Source organism: Lampris incognitus, chromosome 5 (assembly GCF_029633865.1).
Source record: "Lampris incognitus isolate fLamInc1 chromosome 5, fLamInc1.hap2, whole genome shotgun sequence".
Taxonomy (NCBI): domain Eukaryota; kingdom Metazoa; phylum Chordata; class Actinopteri; order Lampriformes; family Lampridae; genus Lampris; species Lampris incognitus.
This window is the reverse complement of record NC_079215.1, coordinates 16,564,900-16,589,578: the sequence shown is the minus strand read 5'-3', so window position 1 is coordinate 16,589,578 and position 24,679 is coordinate 16,564,900. Positions and strand designations below refer to the sequence as shown.

Genomic DNA, 24,679 nt, shown 5'->3' with positions numbered 1-24,679 from the left:
TTATGTCACGCAATGTAGACCACACAGCTGCAGCGAACCCAGTCATACAAGTTTGGATTCTCCCAGAAATATTATGTGGTTTAATCTGACATTCAGATCGTGTGTTCACATTCACACAAATGGCCTTATCTTCACCTCAGATAAAAGTGCCGAACTGACATTAAACAGACCGGGGACTCATCCGAGAAACTATGATTTTTTTGTGTTTTTTTTACATGCTTACCTATTGGATTTATCGATTCATAGGGACCACTTAACGAACTTTCCAGGTCATTATCACAGTTAATCACAGGGGGAAGATTTAATCTCATCTCCACGAGACAGGAACTCAAACCATCAGATGACGAGACAGGACAATGACTTGGATTGGCCAATTCAAGGCTGATTCTCTCTCTCTCACCCACTCCCTGTAGCTCTCGTGTTATAATCACAGTTACTTCTGAATTGACAGGAAAGAAGAGGGAGTTTAACTGGAGGACTTCTTGATCCTCCAATCTCCTTTACGCACGCACACACACACACACACACACACACACACACACACACACACACACACACACACACACACACACACACACACACACACACGCACACACACACACACACACACACTTAAACCCCTCCTTGTGCTGAATGCTTTTAATCTTATCTAAGGTCATAAATTGTTAGCATTCCTGGGAAGAAGATCAGTGTGGCTTTCCCTAGTTGTGTACATGTCTGTAGTTGTGTACATGTCTGTAGTTGTGTACATGTCTGAATTGATGTGGATCAACTGTTCATTTAGTAATCCAGTTCATATTACTCAAAAAATGTTTTTATGAAGAATAGTTCAAACCCCCATATCTGTGCGATATGAAATGGCTGAGTCATGAAAATCCAGATTTAATGTATTGCTTGCTGTGTGACCACACTGTCCCCTAGTGACCCCCCACCCCTGGTAGGACAAGTGTGCGAATTATTGACAGCCCAATGACCATTCATGTATTTCTTTTCTTTAGAATCAGTCATTTAATGCATTCTCTAGTAATGCTCTGGATTGAAACGCAATCTACTTCTACTTGGTGCTGGCCACAGTTTAGAGAACTGGGGATTTATTGTCCTTATTCTATATTCACTTGTGTGTGATCGATATAATGTCATTTCCAAGTGTTTGCCCGTAGACTTCCATGATGAGCCAGCGTGGACAAGGACATTAATAAGATTATTCTTATTCGTTTAAAGACGAAACAGCCTCCCTGGGTGTCTTCTTTCGTTTGACATCCACCTCCAAATACAAAAGTTGTTTACGCCATCCGAGCAGGACTTTTTCTTGGATATTTACTTTTCTCTCCCTCTTGTTTCGGCTTTCGGTACTACACGTCCGGAGCTTCGCGTCCTGGCTTTCAGAAGCCTTTCCTCTCTTTACACGTGGGCTTGTTTGTCTTTGCAGATCCCCGAGCAACCTCCAGACGCTGCCCGGAAGCCCAGACATCCCGTTTAGACGCTGCTCGCCAGTGTGCCACACATATTTGTGTAACCTTATATTGTCGCCATTTCCGTTTTCGAAACTTTTTTTTTGGTAACTTTTGAGGTTAGAGTTGAGCTCTTACACGGGACTGGACTCTGTCGACTCTCAGTGAGCGCGCCGGGACCCGAACGGTACCGAGACCCGCGGTATTGCTCCCGCGTTGTCTAGGCTGAGAGGAGCGTCTCCAACGCGGACCGGTTCTCTAAACGGGGCGTCTGAACCAACTCTTCCAAAGCGGCTCATCGTCTACAGCTGTCGCCAAGGCAACCCGAAGGTCACCGAGCCTGTTCCAGCACGCCCCGATGTCTTCCGGAAACAGCTTGACGCAACCTTCAGCCACCCAACACCGCAGAAACAACGGTTCTTCTCCGGCTGCCACCATGGCAAGTCCAGTGGCGGCTGATGCTAAAAAATGTTTTGGGGGGGGCGCAGTTTACCTGGGCGCAGCACACCTGACAGCTGCTTTAATGTCCACACAGTCACAGAGTTATTAAGGACAATGTAGCCTATAGATTGTATCAGGGTTCGTAGACGGTGGATGATTGACAGTCGAGACAAGGCGTCGTGGTGGGTGTGAACATGATTGACAGCCATGGGAATTGTCCAATCACATTAGATTAAAAAACATTACAACGACATCAATTCGCTGCCAATAAAAGTGGGAGTATCTGGGGCGCCCACATCTGAAGAAACCAATTAGACAGCAGCCTGCAGCCTCAGGTCACGTGCTCGCCAAAAGTTTTGAGGGTTTACATAGGGTATCGTTTGGCCAGCGCCCCTCACCCAGATTGGCCAGCGCCCCTCACCCAGGAAGTATATGTGTTCAGACAGAAATCAACCAAATGCCATTTGGAACCAATATTTAATGGCTGCTGACAGGTGCTCACAGACTGAAAAACAATTTCATTTCACAATTATTTGCATTATACAACTAAATTATATTTAACATGTTTGAGTAGATTTTCATCTGTTGATGTTTGAAGGGGGCGGCGCCCTGGCACCCTGTACTGGCCAGCCGCCACTGGCACCAAATCTGCGTCAGCACTCCCAATGTTCTCCAGAAAAGCCTGCTACCCATCCAAGCTTCCATGTGTTCTGAGAGTTGATGCAACAGAGCTGTCCTAAATTATCCCATTTTTTCAATGGGCTTTAGTCCCCCTCAATTCGTTCAGATTCATTTCAGATGTCGTTAACCTTCAAATTAATTAGTTCATTCATTCTGTCGGCAACAACTTGTTAGTTTGATGCCCATTCACTCATCCATCCCTTCATTTATTTCCCCATTCGTTCAGTCATTCATGTTTAATTTCTTTCACTACTTGCTCCAAGTGTATACAAGTATATACTAGGCTCCTTCATCCCATTAGTTAGTCAATACATATTCCCATTGACAGCAAGTTGGTGTTGTGCGTATTTTCTTCATCTGAGGTGATGTTAAGCATCTTTTGTGTGTGTGTGTGTGTTTGTGTGTTGCTTTGAAGCCAAGCTAGAGATCCCTGAATTGAGAATTCACAACTTTCAGATCTGTGACTGATTAATTTGGTTTATCCTGTTTTCTTTCCTTAAATTGGAAAGTGGTGTCTCAAGTTTCACGAGTGCAAAATTTAAATGATAGTGTAATTACCCAACACAGCTCTCCAAAATTTTCCCCCAGCGGACAATGATTCCAAAACAAAAGGGCAAGCCCACCTCAGAATGGCTGAAAAAGAAACAAAATGAAGGTTTTGGAGTGGGCCTAGTCAAGGTCCTGACCTTACCCCCGTCGAGGTGCTGTGGCAAGACCTCAAACAAGCAGTTCATGCTCAAAAACCCTCTAATATCGCTGAATTACAGCAATTCTGCAAGAAGAGTGGACCAAAATCCCTCCACAGCGATGTGAACCAAGTGTTTGGCTGCAGTTGTTGCTGCTAAAGGGGGCACGGCCAGTTATTAAGTTCAGGGGGACGCTTACTTTTTCATATGGATACTGGATAACTTTTCCTTCAATGAATGAAATGATCATTTAAAAACTGTATTTTTTTGTTTACTTGGGTTCTCCTTGTCTTATATTACATTTTGTATGAAGATCTGAAACCATTCACAGGAAGTTGAATCAGTTCATCTGGACGCAGCGTTTATTGAGCGTTCAATGAATAATAATGAATCATCAGTAAACGTTGTGTCTAGATGAACTGATTCAACTCTGTGATATTTTTTACCTGGATTATTGAACATGCATAAAGACATCTGAAACCATTCAGTTTGACAAATGCAAAAATAGAGGAAATCAGAAAGGAGGCAAATAAATAAATGGACTGCATTTATATAGTGCTTTTCTAGTCTACCAACCACTCAGTGGTCGGTAGACTAGAAAAGTGTATATGCCTCACAGTGTATATGCCTCACATTCACACACACACTCATACACACTGATGGTGGAGGCTGCCACGCCAGGCTCCAACCTGCTCATCAGGAGCAGTTAGGGGTTCGGTGTCTTGCTCAAGGACGCTTCGACACGCTCTCTGGAGGAGCCGGTATTGAACCAGCAACCTTTGGATTACTAGCCCCAATCTACGTCCTGAGTCCTGTTGCCTGAAATACCTTTTCACGACACTGTTATTTTCTTTCTGTCCTTCTGTCTGTTATTGTCCATCTGCCGTTTTATGTTGTTTTTCATCTGTCTCGCTCTGTCCATCGTCTCTCTCTTCTCATTGGCCCGAGGAGGCTGAGGTTTACACTGATGATCAGTCCATGAGAGAGAAGAGGGAGACATGTGGGAAACTGGCCTCTATGAAGAGAAGCCCTCACAGTCACAGATAGTACCCAGCACTGCTACAGCGAGCTAAGATAACGTGGCATTTTATTTGCATGGCAGAAAATCTTTTTAAAACCCCACCACACACCCATTTTCACATAAAGCAAACAATTTTACATATGACTGTAGTTTAGCAATTTATCATAAAAGCAGAAATTATAAAGAACATTTCATTGTATAAAAATCCCCTCAAAGGCGATATAAAACCTGTCTCACCGTATTAAAACGGTCACAAATAAATATTTGCAAATACAAGATCTGTAAAAAATAGACTGGTTCGGAAATACCACGCGGGATGAAAGAGTTCAGAAGTATAAAAATGTCTTTTAAATATTGCATAAAATCTAACAATCCTAAAACCCCACACAATGAGGAAAATGTAATCCAACGAATAATGCCTTAAATGCTCAAAGAGAAATCAGCAGAAGTGCCTGCTGGGGTTTGGGAAAATACATTCATCAGGCGGCAGTGCATGAACTAAAACACATTTGTATATAAATTCAATATAAAATCCCTTTAACTGTTTCAGTGATCATCTAATTTTTTTTTCAATTTTCACCCTTTTTCTCCCCAATTTGTATCTGGCCAATTACCCCGCTCTTTTTGAGTCATCCTGTTCGCTGCTCCACCCCCTCTGCGCCCAGACCGACCAGAGGAGGCGCTAGTGCAGCGACCAGGACACATACCCACATCCAACTTCCCACCCGCTGACATGGGCAATTGTGTTTGTAGGGACGCCTGACCAAGCCGGAGGTAACACGGGGATTCGACCTGGCGATCCCGTGGTGGTAGGCCGCTACGCTACCCGGGCGCCTCAGTGACCATCTATAACAATGACGCATCTGGAAGTTCCTCAAAGGTCAACCAACGTCAAACAGGAAGCGCACTTGCTGGCTGTAAATTGGCATGAAGTAGATGTTTGTAGATGATCTGTAGTCATGTATTAATCTAGTAATGGCTGCTGCGATGTCACGTTTTCTCCCCTGGGCATCATCACATCTTACTTCATCTATCTACAGGTCGTCCCTCCCCTGTTAATCCTCCATTTTTGTCCATTAATAAGTTATTAGGTATCGCAATTCAAATTGGTGGCTGGGTTTACGTAAATATTCAATGGGTTGTTTAATTATTTTGTATTGTGTTTCTTAACAACCCAGCCACTGAGGATGCACAAGCCAGTGCATCCTCAAATATGTGGATCATAACTCAGATGCTGGGTATATTGGGAGAAGGATGCTGAATATGAAGCTGCCAGGGAAGAGCAAAAGAGGAAGGCCAAAGAGGAGGTTTATGGATGTGGTGAGGGAGGACATGCAGGCGGTTGGTGTGACAGAAGAAGATGCAGAGGACAGGAAGAGATGGAAAAGGATGATCTGCAGTGGCGACCCCTAACAGGAGCAGCTGAAAGTAGTAGTAGTAGTATTATGTTTCTTAACCTGCTGTCTGAAGTTGTTTTGTTGTTTGTCAAAAATATTAGAGTATCATGAGGCAAATGAAAAAATATTTGCGTCTCTTTTGCATCAAATCTGATCTTGATGCCACTGAAATGGACTGCAGTACCGGTGGTCAAATGGTCCCAGTCTGCTGGTCCTTTCTACACCAGTTTACCCAGGAGGAAGGAAAGGGAGGCCCCCAAGGAGAGGCCCAGGGCCAAGAAGAAGGTCATTAGTGCTCCCGCCGTCTCACAGTCCTTGGACCGCACAAACCTGAGACACAGATACAAACAGAGACAGACAGTAAGTCTTTCTTTTTTTGGACAATCTGTAGACCTCAGAGAGACGGACATATCAACATACAGACTCACAGACAGACAAATTAAAAGGTAGGAAAGGCAACAGACAGCAAGTAACAAACAAGCAAATGGGGTTTTTCAGAGGGCAAAAGAGAGAGAGAATTTAATTCAAATACACATTGTTGTCATGACAGTAAAATCTGGCGAGTAGTTTTTTTTTTTTACTTTGACCCCACCGACCCTAGAGAGCGAGGAAGAATGACTGAGAGACAGATGGAAAGACGGTGAGACAGAGGACAAAAAGAAGAAACATACAGAAAGCAAGAGAGAGACATCAAGTGAGAATCCAGATTTTCTAGAAGTGACGTCTATATCTGTGTAATCAAATGCAGGGACACGACAACACTACACTACAACATTATTTCAGGGAATACACAGAGACAGCCAGGTTATCATAGACGCCGCACATCCACCAAGCAAATGTGAACCAGATCCCAGACCGAACCCTACATGACAGCAAGGACTACCAAACAGAAAAAATAGGAGAAGGGTGGGATGATGAAGAGTGATTAAATCCATTGTATTTTTCCCCTAAATTCTCATCTCATCTTCAACCGCTTTTCCGGGGTCGGGTCGCGGTGGCAGCAAGCTAAGTAGGGCACTCCAGACGTCCCTCTCCCCAGCAACGCCCTCCAGCTCCTTCTGGGGGATCCCAAGGCGTTCCCAGGCCAGACTGGACATGTAGTCCCTCCAGCGAGATCTGGGTCTACCCCGGGGTCTCCTCCCAGTTGGCCGTGCCCGGTAAACCTCCAAAGGAAGGCGCCCTGCCCTTTGGAGGTTTACCGGGCACGGCCAACTGGGCTAACTTTTTCCCCAAATTCCTTTTTTTTTCTTCTCTCATTTTCGGTTTTCTTGGTTTCATTTTATTGATTTTTTTAAGATGTGAAGCACCTCATGGAGCTGGCATGTAACTCACATTTAGCAGGCTGAAGATTATCCACAAGGGGGCACTAACCACATACACAGCACCAAGGGTACAATGTAAGAATGGTGCTTCCCATCATTGACACTGTCCTCATTTTATTCAGATCTCATCTCATCTTCAGCTGCTTCTTTGGGGTCGAGTCGCGGTCGCAGCAAGCTAAGTAGGGCACTCCAGACGTTCCTCTCCCCAGCAACGCCCTCCAGCTCCTCCTTGGGGATCCCAAGGCGTTCCCAGGTCAGATTGGACATTTAGTCCTTCCAGCAAGTTCTGGGTCTACCCCGGGGTCTCCTCCCAGCTGGACGTGCCCGGTAAACCTCCAAAGAAAGGCGCCCAGGAGGCATCCTAATCAGATGCCCAAACCACCTCAACTGGCTCCTTTCAACGTGAAGGAGCAGCGGCTCTACTCCGAGCTCCCTCCAGATGTCCGAGCTCCTCATCCTATCTCTAGGGCTGAGCCCAGACACCCTACGGAGGAAACTCATTTCAGCCGCTTGTATCCGCAATCTCATCCTTTCGGTCACCACCCAAAGCTCATGACCATAGGTGAGGGTTGGTATGAAGATTAACTGGTACATTGAGAGCTTTGCCTTCCGGCTCAGCTCCTTCTTCACCACAACGGTCCGGTACAACGTCCGCATTACTGCTGATGCTGCACCAATCCACCTGTCAATCTCCCGCTCCATCCTACCCTCACTCATGAGCAAGACCCCGAGATACATGAATATACTATTTATTCGAGATATTATTTATTCAGATTTTTATTTATTTTATCCTTTTCTACTGTAAGAAAGATTCTGTATTAAACTACGATAGTAAAAACGAAACCAAAATGACAAAATGTTTAATTTTTTTTGACATTGTTGTCTGATTTTTCTTTTACTCTGTCCCATACAACAAACCATGTGTGTTTGCTGATGTGTATGACGATGTGAGGCAAACAATCATGTCCACAAAGTCAGAGGCATGACAAGGTTTTTGTGAAGGAGAGCGACAAAAGAACTTTAAATCCCTAATATGTTCACAACTTTTAAAATAATCTCCCAAAATCTCCAAATTCCATGCACTTTGGTGTAAATATCTGAAATCTGTTTTTAAGTCTCCATTAGGTGTTTTGTACAATCTGCATTGTGGAAATCATATATAGAAATTTTATCTAAGGCCCTGGACAAGGCAATAACCTAGTGACAGAGGTGAGCCACGAGGGACGCCAGCTCAAATCGATCCCGGTTTGGTCTGGGCTGAGAAGTGGAGGTTGCTCGTACCAGAATTCTAGATATGACGCGAGTGTCATTGAGCCCTTGGGCAAGTCACTTTATCGCAGCTGCTTAGGTTGATGCTGTGCTACTCCCAGGTTGTGCATCACAGACAGCAACATGATAACTTTCCATTTTAACAAACTGGACCAATTTAACGACACGGTCATCATATAAAGACTATGTCTTGATGCATGCTCAACAATCCAGGTAAGAAAATCTCAGAAAGGTGAATCAGTTCATCTGGACTGAGAGAGAAACGTTTCATCACTCATCTAAGTGACCTCTTCAGTCTCAACTGACTGCAGGTGACCCCACCCTTATAAACAACACAGTTGCATCACGACTGAAACCAATGGTCAGTTTCAAATGCAAATTGGTGTGACCATTAACTAGAGTTACAACGGCCATGTGTACTATTCACAGAGTATTGGGGAAAGGTTACAAGATGGCGACAGGTTTGAACAGGGAGTCAAAGAGGCCATCTATGTGAAGAGGGAATGACTATCCCTGAACGGGGGGGGGGGGGGGTAAGAGTACATCTTTCACTATTTTACAATGCTGTGATTGCAAACATTCCCCAATCCTCTGTGAATCGTACCATGTGAATAGTACTGTGAATAGGCCATTGAAACTCTAGTTAATGGTCACGGTAATTTGCATATGAAACTGATCGTTGGTTTCGGTCGTTATGCCACTGTACTGTTTATCAGGGTGGGGATACCTGCAGTCAGTTGAGCCTGAAGAGGTCACTGAAATGAATGATGAAACGTTTCTCTCAATAACCGTTGTGTCGAGATGAACTGACTCACATTTCTGTGCCTTATAAAGACTAGTCAATAATTGACTGTAACCCAGCTTTTTGTGTTTACATTCCATCTTGTCAGGGCAACATGATGTGAGGCCTCGTCTGTGTCAAAATATTTGCTGTTCTCGCCCTGAGATGTTCTGATGTATTCATGGAGCTAATTGTTCCACCTAAGACTGTACGAGACAAATATCCTAAAGGACAAAGAATATTCATGCATTTTTCCATTGTAGTTACTTGTAAACCTGCTACTAAGGGGCACTGTTTGTAAAGCTGAGCATGAGATACAGTGCGGCTGGTGCTTTTCCACAGGCCTAAGAGACAACACCGTTCATGGACAGTCATCTGGTTAGAATGGTACTCACTGGGGCGCGTAGGACATGCAGAGGCTGGCAAAGTAACCATTGGAGAAGGAAAAGAGCGCCATGATGGTGACGAAGACGGAGTCATGAGAGAAGAGTGTGACCGGGCTGGAGCCAGAGATGTTGCACATCATGAGAAGAGGGATGAAGACCACACGGGAGAACACAGCTGCTGGAAAAAGACGGCTCTCCTTGGATGGCTGTGGGAGGATACCGACATACAGGGGGAGTTATCCGGGAATACACTTATCAGGGTGGTACCAATTTAACACTGGTGTTGATGCCCTTTTTAACAATGATTACCAGTATTACAGCTTTTTACTTGCAAGGCGCCATTAGCCTTCCTTATAATGTATTGGAAGTCCTCCATCATCCTGTTGCTTAAGGACTTTCTGAGTTGGGAAACACGTCTCTGATCTGAGACATTACCTGAACCAAGGTTACATTTTTTTTTGGATTTCCCCTCCTTTTCACCCCAATTGTACCTGACTAGTCACCCCACTCTCTGAGCCGTCCCGGTCACTGCTCCACCCCCTCTGCCAATCCAACTACCACATGCCTCCTCTGATACATGTGGAGTCGCCAGCCGCTTCTTTTCACCTGACAGTGAGGAGTTTCACCAGGGGGACGTAGAGCGTGGGGAGGATCACGCTGTTCCCCTCAGTTCCCCCTCCCCCATGAACGGGCACTCCAACCGTCCAGAGGAGGCACTAGTGCAGTGACCAGGACACATACCCCCATCCGGCTTCCCACCCACAGACACCCACAGCCAATTGTGTCTGTAGGGACACCTGACCAAGCCGGAGGTAACACGGGGATTCGAACCGGCGATCTCCGTGTTGGTAGGTGACGGAATAGACCGCTATGCTACCCGGACACCCAGGCGAGGTTACATTTTCAAACCAGCAAGCCATGTCACGAGGCTTAGCAGTGACACCAACTACTTTACACTGTTGCTGATTTTAGTGATTAACACATTTGGTAGATTTTTGTGCACATTCAGCAATTCACCCTGGCAGCTAAATGTTAGTGCTGGAGCAACAACACATTTATTTTGGCTAGGGGTGCACAATTTATTGCTCAGCTTATCAGTATCGGCCAGTAATTGCTTAAAAATCTGTTACTGCTGTCGGACCAGATACAGATAGATGGAAGGAGGTGGAAACTAAAAAACATGGTAGTATTGCATCAAAACAAAAAACTATCAGTATCCATATTTGCTGACATGACTATGCTATCTGCCATGTTATTTGCTATCTGATATAGGCAAAAATGTCAACATCGTGCATCCTTAATTTTGTCATAACAAAATACTGTCGTTTGGGGTGCTGATTTGATACCGCTAATCTCTTCTCTTTGTAACAAAGGATGTAGGCTGGAATGGAGCCTCACACTCACCCACTGTATGAGAGAAGGGGCGCTACGGCCGGCCAGATCCATGGCGTTGAAAACGATGAAGCAGCAAACACAGGTGAATACTCTGTCTGTGGGGGATAGTGAACAAGGCTTATTGCTATTTCTACTTATGCTTAATGTTACAAACTTTGCAGCTGCGTAGTTCTGCACACAGGAGTTGGGTGCTCTTAAGCTCTTACGTTCCCCCCTGGAATATCATAGTAAAGCGATGCTGGAATTAATGTATTTCTGTTCATGCGGGATTAAAATGCATAGCTGTGAGACCAGTGATCCAGGTGGAAGGTTATTGTGATAAACTATCACAAGTGTAGAAGAATCCCTGGTGACCAGTAGTGTTTGTTAGCTTGCTATACCTACCAAACATTCTCCCTTCTTTGGCCTGTGCTGGTGGTAATGAATGAATACTATCGTAGCATTTTCTAGCTAACCAACCATCCTGGAGACTTAATTCAAAGTTACAAGACTAAGGATTTGTATGAAAGCAAATGTCCTTTTTGATATTTTTTTTATAGCTGGTGTAAAGGCAATAGCTAATCCATGAATATCCAAATCACAAATGCTTTTGCAGTTGCACTTTAATATTTTCTGCCTGGTAAGACTTAACGATGAAAAATGAAACTGCACATATTGTTTTACATCTTCATCATAGCAGCTAAGTGCAAAATAAGAAGGCAGGCTGTGGAGAGTTTGAAGAAGTGAAGTTGTGACTAACAAGTAGATATGACCTAAGAAGCTGGTAGAAGGCCCTTATCAACATTAGTCACTAACCCCGGTTCAACCAGCGTTTTTCTGTTTGGCGCTGGGAAAGGCGCTGACACAACAGAAATCTTCAAGAATGTAACTTTAAGACTTCGTATCTACCGCTAATAACTCTAGCCTTCCAAGCTTACAATGTTTTGTGAATTCATACAGGCTTCAAGATAGGGCCGTGTATTGGCAAGAACTTGTCAATACGGCTCATGTCATAACACATGAACATCACAATAAGTGTCACAGTTCACAATGCTTCTTCTTTCAGCTACAATTCACAATACTGTGATACTAAAAACACTGCAGTATATAACAATTTTGACAAAATTTCAGAAAAACTGTCATAGTAAAAGCACCACAATATGCATAAAATCAGAGCCCTAGCTAGTTTGGCACCGGCCTGCTGTTGCCGTTCTTTTTCCAGCTCTGTTACAATACTGCACATGCCACCTAGTGGTCAGAGATGTGAACAACACAATAAAGTAGGGCCACTGTCAGAATTGCTTGTGTTTTTTGAAAATCAATACAATATTGTGAGAGTGTTGCAATGCTCAAACGTATTGATATTGTCTTACGCCCTTACTTTACGATGTGCCTGTAAAAAAAGCCAGTATGTTTGTTGTTCATGTCTGGACAACAACAGTCTACGCTGCAAGTGCCTCACCCCAGGCGGAGTTCTCTTTGTAGACCGTCTGCACCTTGACTGTGATCACAGGGAAGACGGCCAGCGTCACCGCAAACACACACGTCACACAGACAGCCATCAACCAAATCTGTGGGTAAAATGTAAGATTCAAGTATTATGAGTAAAATTAAGCAGGTCATGGAACTGACATTATTTATCAGTATGAATGTTGCAGTACTTCTATTTTTACATGGGGGTTGCTACCCTTTAAATGCTGTTGATGAAATTATGGCTCATCACACAAGGCCAGACAATGACACACTCTTGTTCACTGTCACTGACTGATCAGCACATTTGGTACGCTGTTGTGCACATTTATTCATTTACTCTGGTTGCCAAATGTAAGTGATGGGGAAATAATACGAGGTTTATCATGTATTATTAAATTAACCTGGCCACTGAGGAAATTAAATTAAATTAATTAATTAAAATTAAATACTATTATTAACCCAGTTGGGTGTGAGATGGATGAGAAAGAAGAATCTTAGTACCCTAGTGGTGTACAGCTTTCATGGAAATATAAACAAAAACAATGTTTCACTTTTTCTAATGTTGAGGTCACTCAAGGAAAAGTCATCAAATTTCAGGTGGGAAAAATATCATTTAGAGTCTTTTCTTTGCTGTTAAACACTGTTATGGGCCTTTTTGACCCATAAGACAACAGAGGGGTTAAATACTTGGGGTGAACTGTTCAAAGTAATGGCAAGTGCAGAAGAGAGGTGAAGAAGAGAGTGCAGGCAGGGTGCAGTCAGGGTGGAGAAGAGTGTCAGGAGTGATTTGTGACAGAAGGGTACCAGCAAGAGTTAAAGGGAAGGTTTACAAGATGGTTGTGAGACCAGCTATGTTATATGGTGAAAAGACAGGAGGTGGAGCTGGAGGTGGCAGAGTTGAAGATGCCAAGATTTTCATTGGGAGTGACGAAGAAGGATAGGATTAGGAACGAGCATATTAGAGGGACAACTCAGGTTGTATGGTTTGGAGACAAAACAAGAGAGGCAAGATTGAGATGGTTTGGACATATGTGGAGGAGAGATGCTGGGTATATTGGGAGAAGAATGCTGAATATGGAGCTGCCAGGGAAGAGTAAAAGAGGAAGGCCAAAGAGGAGGTTTATGGATGTGATGAGAGGGGACATTCAGGTGGCTGGTGTGACAGAGGAAGACACAGAGGACAGGAAGAGATGGAAACGGATGATCCGCTGTGGCGACCCCTAATGGGAGCAGCCGAAAGTAGTAGTAGTAGTAGTAGTAGTAGTAGTAGTAGTAGTAGTAGTAGTAGTAGTAGTAGCAGTAGTAGTAGATCATGTATTATCAAATAAAAGTACTTCATGCGAGGGTGGTAATATCAGTGTCACTCCTATGTGATTATGCCACATAGAAATCCACGACCTTCACTTGGTAAACGTTCACCTTTTTGAAGACAGCCGGGACAGAGGAACGTTTCGGGCTCTCCGGAAGTTCGGCAATGAACTTGCTTTTCTCCAGAGCTTTGGCCTCAACGTCCTTAATGTGGTCGTTCAGAGCTGTTTTATCTTAAAAGAAAACGTTGTCAGTTAGGCAGAGAATGATTTAAAGAGCTTCAGTAGGACATGAGCAGTGGAACAGACCTCAGACTTAGTCCTACATCACCTTAAATAAACCGTGCTGGCTAAAGTTCAGTTATACTGTGCTGAAACCGCTGAACCGTGCTGGTGTTAAAGCATTTTAACTGCGGTACAGAATCAGAATCAACTTTATTGGCCAAGTGCACGTATGCACAACTGGTGTGTCACTACTATGCAGAGTTTGCTATGGCTAAATAATCAACAACCTATGCCCATATATTATACCATGTTACTTACATACTACATTGCCCATACACCAAACCATCTACCATACCAACAGAAGAGCATTCCAGAAAGACTGACCTCCACTGCCGAAAAGCTCCTTCTCAGTTTCCTCTTTCTTGTTCTGACTCCTGTTCAGATAAAATCGAGCAAATTCCTGCAGACAAGAATAAACGGGTGTGAGATGACACGAACCCACACACCACTGTGTCGGAAACAGCCCAGCGGTATTTTGTTGGAAAAAAACTTATGAGGAAGAAATATTTACCAGACAAAAAAGAGCGGATAGCTAAACGAAATCAATCTCTGGTTCCAAAGCAGGATTTGGGGGGGGGGGGGGGGTGACAGGCAGACAGATATGTAGAAACCCGTTTTTAGATGACTTCATAATTTAGCTCGTTAATTACTTAATTGGTAAACAAAAACGGTGATGGAACGTTTCATCTTTTTTATTTTACATAGTAGGTTTTGATTTAGTTATCAGTTCATTTCCGTCACTGAGAAAAACATCATCAAAAAAAAAAAACAGTCTGAACCTGAGAAGGTCTTATAGGGAATTTCAACTCTGAGCTACAAGAACATTTCTTTCCTCCTCTGGTACAGACACACACACACACACACACACACACACACACACACACGCAAACCTCAACCAGTGGGTCCACTGGTCAGGAGAGGAGGGGTCTTGGTCAGAGGTTTGAATATATAAGCCAGTCTCCTCACCAGGTGTGGCAGAAACAGGTAACAGATGAGCGTTCCCAGTGTGGCCACACAGGGAGTGATGAAGTATCCCAGAGCTGCAGTCCTCTTATCTGCATTACCTGTTGGGGGGGGGAGGGGGGACAGAGAAAGATCATCTCAGTCCCAGCCTAGCAGACTTTCTCTATCAAAAACAGAAAAAAGCGATGTCTCATAGTTACAGTTCTTATTATCGTCATTACTACTCTTGTTGTTCCTAGGGCGTATTTTGATAATGCTATTAAAATAATAATACTTTATTATCATAATAATAATAATAATAATAACCACTCTGAGAACATTATCCAGTCCTGTGTGCACCCACCTTGCAAACTTTGCACTGCTGCACCAATGCAATCATTTGCAATTGTTTGGATCACCTCTCAACGCCTAACCAGCGCTCATTATGGGTTGTATAGACTTTTCAAAGTGATTGCTCAACATCATTACATCAAAAATATTTACATGACTCAATTGCCAAATCATTTATTTCTGACATATTTATATTACTTTTTGACCCGTTGACAAAAATGTCATTACATTTTGTCATAGGTTTTGTCAAAACAATGGTTAAGTCAAGTCCATTCTATTTGTGTAGCCCAATATCACAAATTACAAATTTGCCTCAGGGGGCTTTACAGTAACACAACATCCTGTCCTTAGACCCTCGCATCGGATAAGGAACAACCCCCTAAAAAAATCTTTAACAGGGAGAAAAAATGGGAAGAAACCTCAGGGAGAGCAACGGAGGAGGGATCTCCTTCCCAAGACGGACAACGTACAATGGATGTTGTGCTTACACAATTTACACAATACAACATTGAAAGAGGATAACAGAATTATAATGGAATTATAAAATATATAAAGAATATGATGAGGTGGATGCCAAGCAGTGTCCAGATGCCATCGGAACGGCCCAGGCAGGACCTGAGCCACATGACCACCATCACCATGTAGAAAAACATATTAGTCACACATCTGAGTAAGAGGACAGAAGGGTATAATATTGAAACAGGATAACAAAATTAAATGGATCTATTTATTTACCCCCCCCCTTTTCTCCCCAATTGTATCCAGCCAATTACTCTTCCGAGCCATCTGGGTCGCTGCTCCACCCCCTCTGCCGATCTGGGGAGGGCTGCAGACCACCACATGCTTCCCCCAATACATGTGCAGTTGCCGGCCCATTTCTTTTCACCTGACAATGAAGAGTTTCACCAGGGGGACGTAGTGCATGGGAGGATCACGCTATTCCCCCCAGTTCCCTCTCCCCCCTGAACAAGCGCCCCAACCAACCAGAGGAGGCGCTAGTGCAGTGACCAGGATACATGCCTACATCTGGCTTCACACCCACAGACACGGCCAATTGTGTCTTGTGTCTGTAGGCACGCCTGATCAAATTGGAGCTAACACAGGGATTCAAACTGGCGATCCCCGTGTTGGTATGCAACAGAATAGACAGCTACACTACCCGGATGCCCCCCCCCCCAAATTATATGGATTTACAAGATATATGAAAACAAAATGTGATGGGGGGAATGCCAGCAGTGTCCAGGTGGTAACCACCATCACCATGGAGACCTGGGAGGAGGACAGACAGCACGTGCACACAAGGGAGACTCACATCACACCATTCACACACAAAGAAGAGAAAGGAGATGACATCATTCAGAGAGAGAGAAAAGACATTAGAGAAAAGAACAGTTTGCAATAGTCAATAATCTATAAACAAAAATCTCATCAGCAGAGCGGTGCTTGGTAAATTCATTGAGACAGAAACCAACCTGCCATGCAGTACAGGCTGTGAAGCACTCAAAGGCAACTAATTGTAGGCTAAGGCAAAAAGGTGAGTTTTAAGTTTGGATTTAAAGGACACAGCAGACTCTGATTGTCTGATGGCAGCAGGCAGGTTATTCCACAAGTACAGGGCCCAATAGGAAAAGGCCCTGCCACCAGGTGACTTCTTTTTAACTTTGGATACACACAGCAGCCCTGCATTTTGAGAGCAAAAAGCTCAAGATGAAATCTACGGTTTAAGGAGATCAGGGAGGTAAGATGGGGCAAGCCCATTTAGGATTTTATAAGTCAGCGGGGGCACCTTGAAGTCTGATCTAACATGGACAGAAAGCCACTGAAGGTAGGCAAGAATTGGTGTAATATGGACAAATTTTCTAGTTTTAGTTAGGATTCTAGTTAACCCAGCCACCGAGGATGCACAAGCCAGTGCATTCTTAGTGCCGGTCCCAAGCCCCGACAAATGGGGAGGGTTGCGTCAGCAAGGGCATCCGGCGTAAAATCTTTGCCAAATCAAATATGCGGATCATAAATAAGATTTCCATACCGAATCGGTCAAGGCCCGGGTTACCAACAACCGCCACCGGTACTGTTAACCAGCAGGGTGCAGGTTGGAAATTATGCTACTGTAGGGCAAAGGAGAAGGAGAGAGGGAAGGCATGTCCAGAGGCAGCTAGAGAGGAGGAAATGTAGGAGTGTGGAGGTGAGAGTCGAATGAATGTTGACACTATGACTGGTAAAGGGACCGATCTGGCTGATATGATGGAAAGAAGAAAGGTAGGCATACTGTGTGTGCAAGAAGCTAATCTAATATTGCAGGTGATGGAGTCTCCTATCACTTGCGTATGTTGCTTTACTTTGTTGACAGGAGCGGGAGAAGCACGCTGGCTGATAGGACTACCAACAGGGCTGGTGAGTGGCGAAAACCGGTTTGCAGTCGGGATAGGTGACTGCAGACCAGGCCACACAACCAGTGGCTTGCTCTTTCGAGCCTTCCTACACCAGTAAACAGAGACAAACTCCGCTGCATCAGCCGACGAGGCTGAGCTAGTGCTAGCAATAGCAGGTCTGTTGTCAGGCCCAGGGCTAATTGCCTGTCACTTCTAACATAATCCTAGCTGAAAGAAGCTGCTCTAACTCATGGACACGTCTGTCTAGTAGAGACAACCTATCTGTAACTGTGGAACAGTCACCACACACCATTGTTAAAATTTTACTTGGTAATCTTCTCAGTTTCATTACAGTAAAAAATGTTGTTGAGCTTTTTTTCGTTTCTTTTTTTTTTGGTTAAAGTTTTCATCAATCAAACTGACCCTGGGACCTGAACACAATGGTTGGTTACCCTCCCAAATGGCTTGTAAAGAAGACAAGCTTTACAAACCATTTCCAAAGATTTGACTCCATTTGACTGGCCCCACTGTCAAAAAAACAAAACAAAACAAAAAACAAAAACAAAAAACTTTAACCTTATGGAAACAAGGAGAGTGCAATACTCAATACTTACTTAAGATTGAAAAAAGCATAGCGAGGGCAGCGAAGATCCCTGCCAAACCCTGGCCGCTCATAAACAGAGTGCTGTATCTGGAAGGTAACAGTCCCACCAGTCCAAACAGGCTGCCCTGGAGTACTGCACTGAAGGCTGAACACATATAGACAGAGGAATTATGTTTAAAAACACTTTGATGATAATCATAATTTCCATTATTTGTTTCAGTTGTAGCAGTAGCAACAGTAGTAATAGTAGAAGTAGTAGTAGTAATAGTATTAGTGGCATGGATAGTGATAGTGTTAATAGTAGTACTAGCAGTAGCAGTAGATGTATAGACGTATTGGAGTTACTGGTAGATACAGTAGTAGTAGTTGTGATAGCGCTAGCAATAGTAACAGCAATAATAGAAGCAAATGTAGTGATAGTAGTAGAAGTAGTAAAGTAGTAGTAATAGTATAAGTAGTAGAGGCTCAGTTGTGAATTGGGAATTATATTTACTCTTCATGTTCCTCCATAAGCAACATTCATTAAAAGGTGTGAACGGTGGCAGTTTTAAGACATCTCAGACTTAACTTGTCCGGCTCCACTCTACTATGTAAGAATCAGCTCTACTTCATCAGTCTAAGCCGTACTTTGTCAGTCATAGCTCAACATCCATCAGACTCAGCTGCCCTTTCTCAGAGGCAGTTGTGCTTTGTACTTTGTCAGCCTCGGTTGTATTTTGTCAGTCTCAGGTGAACTTTGTCAGCCTCGGTTGCACAGTGGCCATTTTAGATTTTACACAAACTTGGTATGTCAGGTTCAGCTCCACTTTGCTACCCAGCTCTAGTTAATTTCTTTACTTTTTTTCTGATAACTGTTACTGTGTACGTGATAATGTGCTCCTTCATGGGTTCAGCATCGGCTAACTTAATGGTTTCAGCTCTTGTAACTGGTGGTGAGTTGAAAAAAATCATCCTGCTTTACTTTGCTCCGCTGTGCAAGTGCTTACATGCGGTTTGAGCATCAATCAACCAACTGATAAACAGACATCAGTCAATCATAGAGCTCTGGTGTCTAAATGTACATGTGTTTGACATAGGAAAAGCAACAGACTGTCAATTTTCAGTAAAAAGAGGTGAATTAATTTTTGTATGTTTGTTTTTTCATCCGGGACAGGTTTAGACAAAGTAACAGCTGTTGGCTGGTCACATGGATCAGGCTGTTTTGGGCCAGTGCAGGCCTCTAAAATAATGTATTCAAACTGGCTAATGGCAATGTTAACTGTTAAACTTGTCCATTGTAGCTACTTGCTGGGAAAACATTGTCTGTGTGTGCAATTGTATGTTTAAGCAGTGACCTTCAGTGCTTTGCCACAGCGCCTCAATGACAGAAGCCCCACCCAGTTAAATTGCCGCCAGTCGCCAATGGTGTGAACTCACTGTTGATGAACCAGATGGTTGCCATGGTGACAGAGAAGAAGGAGTCTGGAGATAGCGGAAGATGAACCATTGCAGCCGTCAGAGAAAACAGGAGGAGGATGGAAAGCATGCTGAAGGCAACACGAACCCGCTCTCTGACCCTGACAACGCAACCGCAAACAATGCAGAGCAATGTAAAATAATAACATAGCACTGTATAATGCATCACACCACTATGCAACAAGACATTTTTATACAACAAAATGCAAATGAAATAAATGCAACACAACAGAACACAAACATATCACAACCTAACATACCATACCTGAATGGCACTTCAAAGAATGCAAAGCTAAACAGCACAGCACAGCACAGCACAGCACAGCACACCACAGCACAGCATAGCACTTCAGGCCAATGATATGCAACATAGAACAGCAAACCAAAATGCAACGCAATACAAAACAACACAGACCATACCATTACACCACACTGCTCATCACAATGCAATGGGACACAAGGGAAAATAAAACAGTACAACAAAGCCATAAGCCGCTTATCCCAATTGGGGTCGCGGGGTGCTGGAGCCTATCCCAGCAGTCATTGGACGGCAGGCGGAGACTAAGTTATTCAGAGACCCAGTGGGATAAATGAAACTCAGAGCCAGCCAAACAAAGTCAAAATCTTTCACTTCCAGAGACTGTAGAAATCTTTACCTGTTGAATGTCCTGTTTCTGCTTTTAGAAAGAAAAGGATCCATATTTTTACTATGAATATTTTTAGAGTTACTTTCCCTCTTTGCCCACTCACAGTTTGAAGAGGGTAAAAAAACAAAAAAAACAAAACAGTGGTGAAATGACAAGAGTGAGGTTGTGTGTGTGTTTTTCTTAACCAACGTTTTCACAAATATACACAAAATCCTAAAAATCAGATTAAGGTTTTTAACTGTTTTTCTGTAATATGCATATCCATTGTCTTCCGCTGTAGAAGACTGATGTGCATCATGTTAGCTAGAGAAGAAGATGGACATGCATTGTTTTCTGCCGTAGAAGATGACGGATACACGAATTACGGGGAAATTTTTTTTCTAAACTACAAACTAATTTTAGAATTTTGCATGTACTTATGAAAACATCAATTAAGAAAATTTTGAACAATAGGCTAAAGAGTAAAATGTATTAAGGATTGGCAATTTAGTTTTTGCCTTTTCAAAAAGGCTATATTGCCAATAAATTAATGAGCCAAATCATTATAACAATATGCCTGACATGCTATGCTGTTGGCCCTCCATGTGCCGCCAAAACAGCGCCGACCTGCCAAGGCATGGACCCTACAAGACTCCTGAAGGTGTCCCGTGGTATCTGGTGCCAAAATATTAGCTGCAGATCCTTCAAGTCCTGTAAATTGCAAGGTGGAGCCACCGTGGATCGGACCTGTAGGTCCAGCACATCCCACAGATGCTCAATCAGAGATCTGGAGAATTTGGAGGCCAGGGCAACACTTTGAACACTTCATCATGTTCCTCAAACCGTTCCTGAACAACGTGTGCAGTGTGGCAGTTGGGCCCACCAGATGCAGCAGACCAGGCTCCCCCAGCCGATCCAACACCAGCTCTCCCAGCCAGACACTCTCGACACACCTCTCCGCACCCCACACGACGACACCAAAAACAGTCGCCAGATCACCCTCAGTGTTACCGTAACTGCTCGTCTGCATGGGCCAGCAGTTAGCCCAGCCTGCCCCACCTCTGTGTCCCACCAGACAGCCCTTGGTGTCCCCTCCCCAGGGACAGCTCCAGGCAGGGCCATGGTCCCTGGGCCCACAGGACACAGCAGACCAAGCTCTAGCAGCCGACCCAGCACCAGCTCTCCTAGCCATCAAACGAAGACACAAACTTACACGCAGGCGTGGACAAAGACAGTGCACGAATGGTACCGGGTGAGGCCGCCGCAAACATAAGTTTGCGTTGCCATTTTCCCACACTGGTAGTGGGTGAGGCTGCTGCAATGAGTTCACACTGCCATCTTCCCACCCAATTAGAACAATAATAACAACAACCATTAAACCCTGGGCATTGGCTAGACTGCCAAAACCCATTGGGATGAAATGGGATTATTCTGCCCCGGGAACATCAAACCCAATTCTAGCCTATAGGTCAAAGTGGGACGGCGGCTTCACAGCTTGTCTGGACCTGGTAGTAATAGAACCATCACACTGAACGATCCCATGGTCTACGAGTGTCACAGTGGCTGAGTGGCGAATCACCTGTGTTCACACACAGCTCAGGTGGACCGTTGCAATGTTCATCCAGAGCTGTTGGTTGCTCCTCTGTTTGCGGTTCCTCCTGGGAGTGTCTCCGCACTCCACACTAGAGTTGAATGAGCATGGAGCAGGCTTCTGGTTGTGCTCAACAGTGGTTAGAGGAAGTGGGCAGTGCGCAATGTGGGCAGTCAAATGTTTGACCCTGCCCACATCGAGCACCATCCCGAACTGCACACTGCAGTCAGGGGCTTCTCCCTCCATTAGCTTGCCAACAGTCCTGTACCTCGAAAAGCATTGCTTCCAATCAGGGCGGTCCGATGGTCTTGTGAAATTCAACAGATCCGGTGAGGAAAATTTAGCCATCTTGTCTTTCAAAAAGTTCTCCAAATATCCTCGGCAACTTTGCTAATCCCACTCCTGACATCATGTGGCAATACTCGCATATATTAAACATTACATGCACAGTAAGGCTCCATCAATCAAACATCAGTATAACATGAATTGTTCACATGCACATGACATCACATGACAGCAATAACTGGCTAGCTCCCAGGGAGGCTATGTTTACACTTACCACTGAAGGAGGAAGGAGTTCAGCAGTGTAAAGATGAGCAGGGGTAGCTGGGAAAGCAAGGTCATCCAGCTGTCAAACCTGTAGTCTTTAACGGGCCCATTGGTGGTAACAGTAGACACATTCAGTCGATCATTAAAATACTTGAAGGAGAAAAAAAAAAGAATGATAGTCATTCAGAACTCATTTGCTAATCATGATCCTTATTGATGATATCAAACTTTGTGATTCTATTTCACCATGGTGGCTCCAGAAAAGTTTGCAGTGATAAAGTTACTGTAACTGTCTTTGGAAATTGACCTAAAAAGAATTATAGTTTCTTTAGAGCTTTTCAGTGCTAGAGCTTTTCAGAATTATAGAGTTTTTCAGTATTATCTTCAGGGGCAAATACAGCTCATGATACGCTAACAGTTGCTAACAATTTCTTATGCAGCATCAAAGCAAATCATAATACACCTCAGCTAATCTAGAAATGCATAAAAGAGCAATCCTGAAACGTGAAAAGAGTCAATATTAGCATTGGACATGGTTAATGGCAATTATTTCACACCCCTTTGCATTTTTACAATAGACTGAAACAGGTCTGGATCCAGAATCCTTTATTGGGACATGAAATTTACATCACACTTTAGCTGAAAAGTCGAGTTGTGGATGTAGAAATCCCATTTAGGGTCACAATAGGAAATGTTATATTAGATAATGTCTTAAAAGTACAAGGCGGACTTAACAGCTATGAGAATGTGAATCAGTGGCATGTACTCCTGTCTTAAGTCAGTTGGATTTCAACTTCACTTTTAAGATTTTTTTTGTTTTGTTTAACTTTTGAATTCCCAGTAAAGTACTACACTACCCATAGTCCTTTACTGAGTTCCACCAATCACAGACATTGCTGTTACCATGGATACGTAAACCACTCCGAAGTTGAGCAGGTGGAAGTCAGAGCGTTACAATGTAACATCATCTACATTGCGCCCCCAAGTTTTCTGTTGGACATGGGAACACCCGATTTGTGGGTTGACATTAGGTAAAAATGACGGTTAAGGGTAGGTCAAGATTAAGGTTAAGATTAGAGGGTTAAGGGTTGGAACAGGATCGGGGTGAGGGTTAAGGTTAAAATTGGGTCTGAAATGGTTAAGGTGGCGTCATCCAGGTGAAATGGTGTAAAAACAAGGAGTCATGACGTGCTTTTTTTAAGGGATGAAGAGAAGACAAATCCTAAACTACACTATATACAAGAAAGCCAAGATGTACACCATCGGAAAGGTCGATTGAAAGTGGTTGATAGTGGGGGGGAAAGGGACTTAATATCCTCAGCTGCAATGGTTTCGCTCCTTTTTAAAGTGACATAGTACACAGTGTTGTAATGTTATTTTTTTTCCTGTTTTTCAAATATTTTTTGCTAGGAATCAATCGCTATAAGGCCATGATTCATCTCATAGCAGGTTGGGTCGGTTCGAGGCTTAAAACACTTTACGTAAGGGTTTTCCTGAAGTGTCCATGGCAAAAACGAATAGGAAATTTACTTCCTGAACCTGGGCTGCTGAAAAAGTGGGTGGTCAGTTTTTAGCAGAGCTCATCCTGGGAAGGGGGACGGTGATGTTACCGTGTGACTAAGACGCTGTTGAGGTTTTCATACCTGAGACGCAGTCACGAAGAAGTTCCATGGCAGGAGAGTCCCCAGGCCGAGGATGAAGATGATGACCGCAGTAAAATAAGCACTGTTAAACACAAAAGATAAAAAAGCCATAAATCACCAATGATAAGCTGCATCATTAGGCGGAAAGGCAGAGAAGTAGAGGCAGGAATTAAGGTGGCCAAACTAAACAAACAAACAAAAGACAAACTGAATAAAAAAAGGCAGACACAGATCAGAGATGCACAGATAGACTGACTGAAAAAAAAAAGAGAGAGAGAAAGACATGCTTAGGGACAGGTCAAGTAGAAATGCAGACCACCACAGGGACGTACAGAATGAGAGTTAAAATGATAATAACATAGACTGATAGGCTAGACAGGCCGGTTAGCTTTTCACGTTGTACAAAACTTACCGGTCGACGGGAAGACTCTTGTCACTTGGCATCGCTGCGTCTTAGCCAGTCCTCTGAAGAAACATATGGGAGAAACCTCTAGATAAGAGTAATACGTGATTTCTTTGATAAATGAATAAACAAAAGTCTGTTAGGTATGAATTACCAGCCCAGATAGCAAAGAATTTTTGGCTGAAATATGGCTTACACCTGCAGTTATCTCACAGCCCACATTTGGCCTTGAATGACGGACGGCATCGACTCAGGGTGAGTGTGGCTGC

At 43.7% G+C, this 24,679-nt stretch overlaps 1 protein-coding gene across 1 annotated transcript; it reads right to left on the bottom strand.

Annotated features, from left to right (window-relative positions):
• Positions 1–5,772: 5,772 nt before the first annotated feature.
• On the bottom strand, positions 5,773–24,451 carry LOC130112454 (equilibrative nucleoside transporter 2-like). The gene is made up of 12 exons (XM_056279801.1): positions 24,420–24,451; positions 24,008–24,089; positions 22,375–22,514; positions 19,560–19,699; positions 18,154–18,288; positions 14,841–14,938; positions 14,199–14,274; positions 13,702–13,823; positions 12,272–12,380; positions 10,840–10,925; positions 9,445–9,641; positions 5,773–6,007 (listed from the first exon to the last, which is right to left on the bottom strand). Exons 1-12 carry the CDS (start codon positions 24,449–24,451, stop codon positions 5,896–5,898), a joined length of 1,329 nt encoding a protein of 442 aa, XP_056135776.1. The 3' UTR covers positions 5,773–5,895.
• Between the last annotated feature and the right edge of the window lie 228 nt (positions 24,452–24,679).

Bases quoted from the DNA above. Each gene is read 5' to 3' on its own strand.
- LOC130112454 (XM_056279801.1), bottom strand. From the start codon at position 24,451: ATGCCAAGTGACAAGAGTCTTCCCGTCGACCG. The intron at 14,939-18,153 runs GTAAGTATTGAG...CCCCCCCAACAG, and splicing joins TATGCTTTTTTCAATCTTAA to GTAATGCAGATAAGAGGACT. The intron at 12,381-13,701 runs GTGAACGTTTAC...TTTTACCCACAG, and splicing joins TCCCGGCTGTCTTCAAAAAG to ATTTGGTTGATGGCTGTCTG.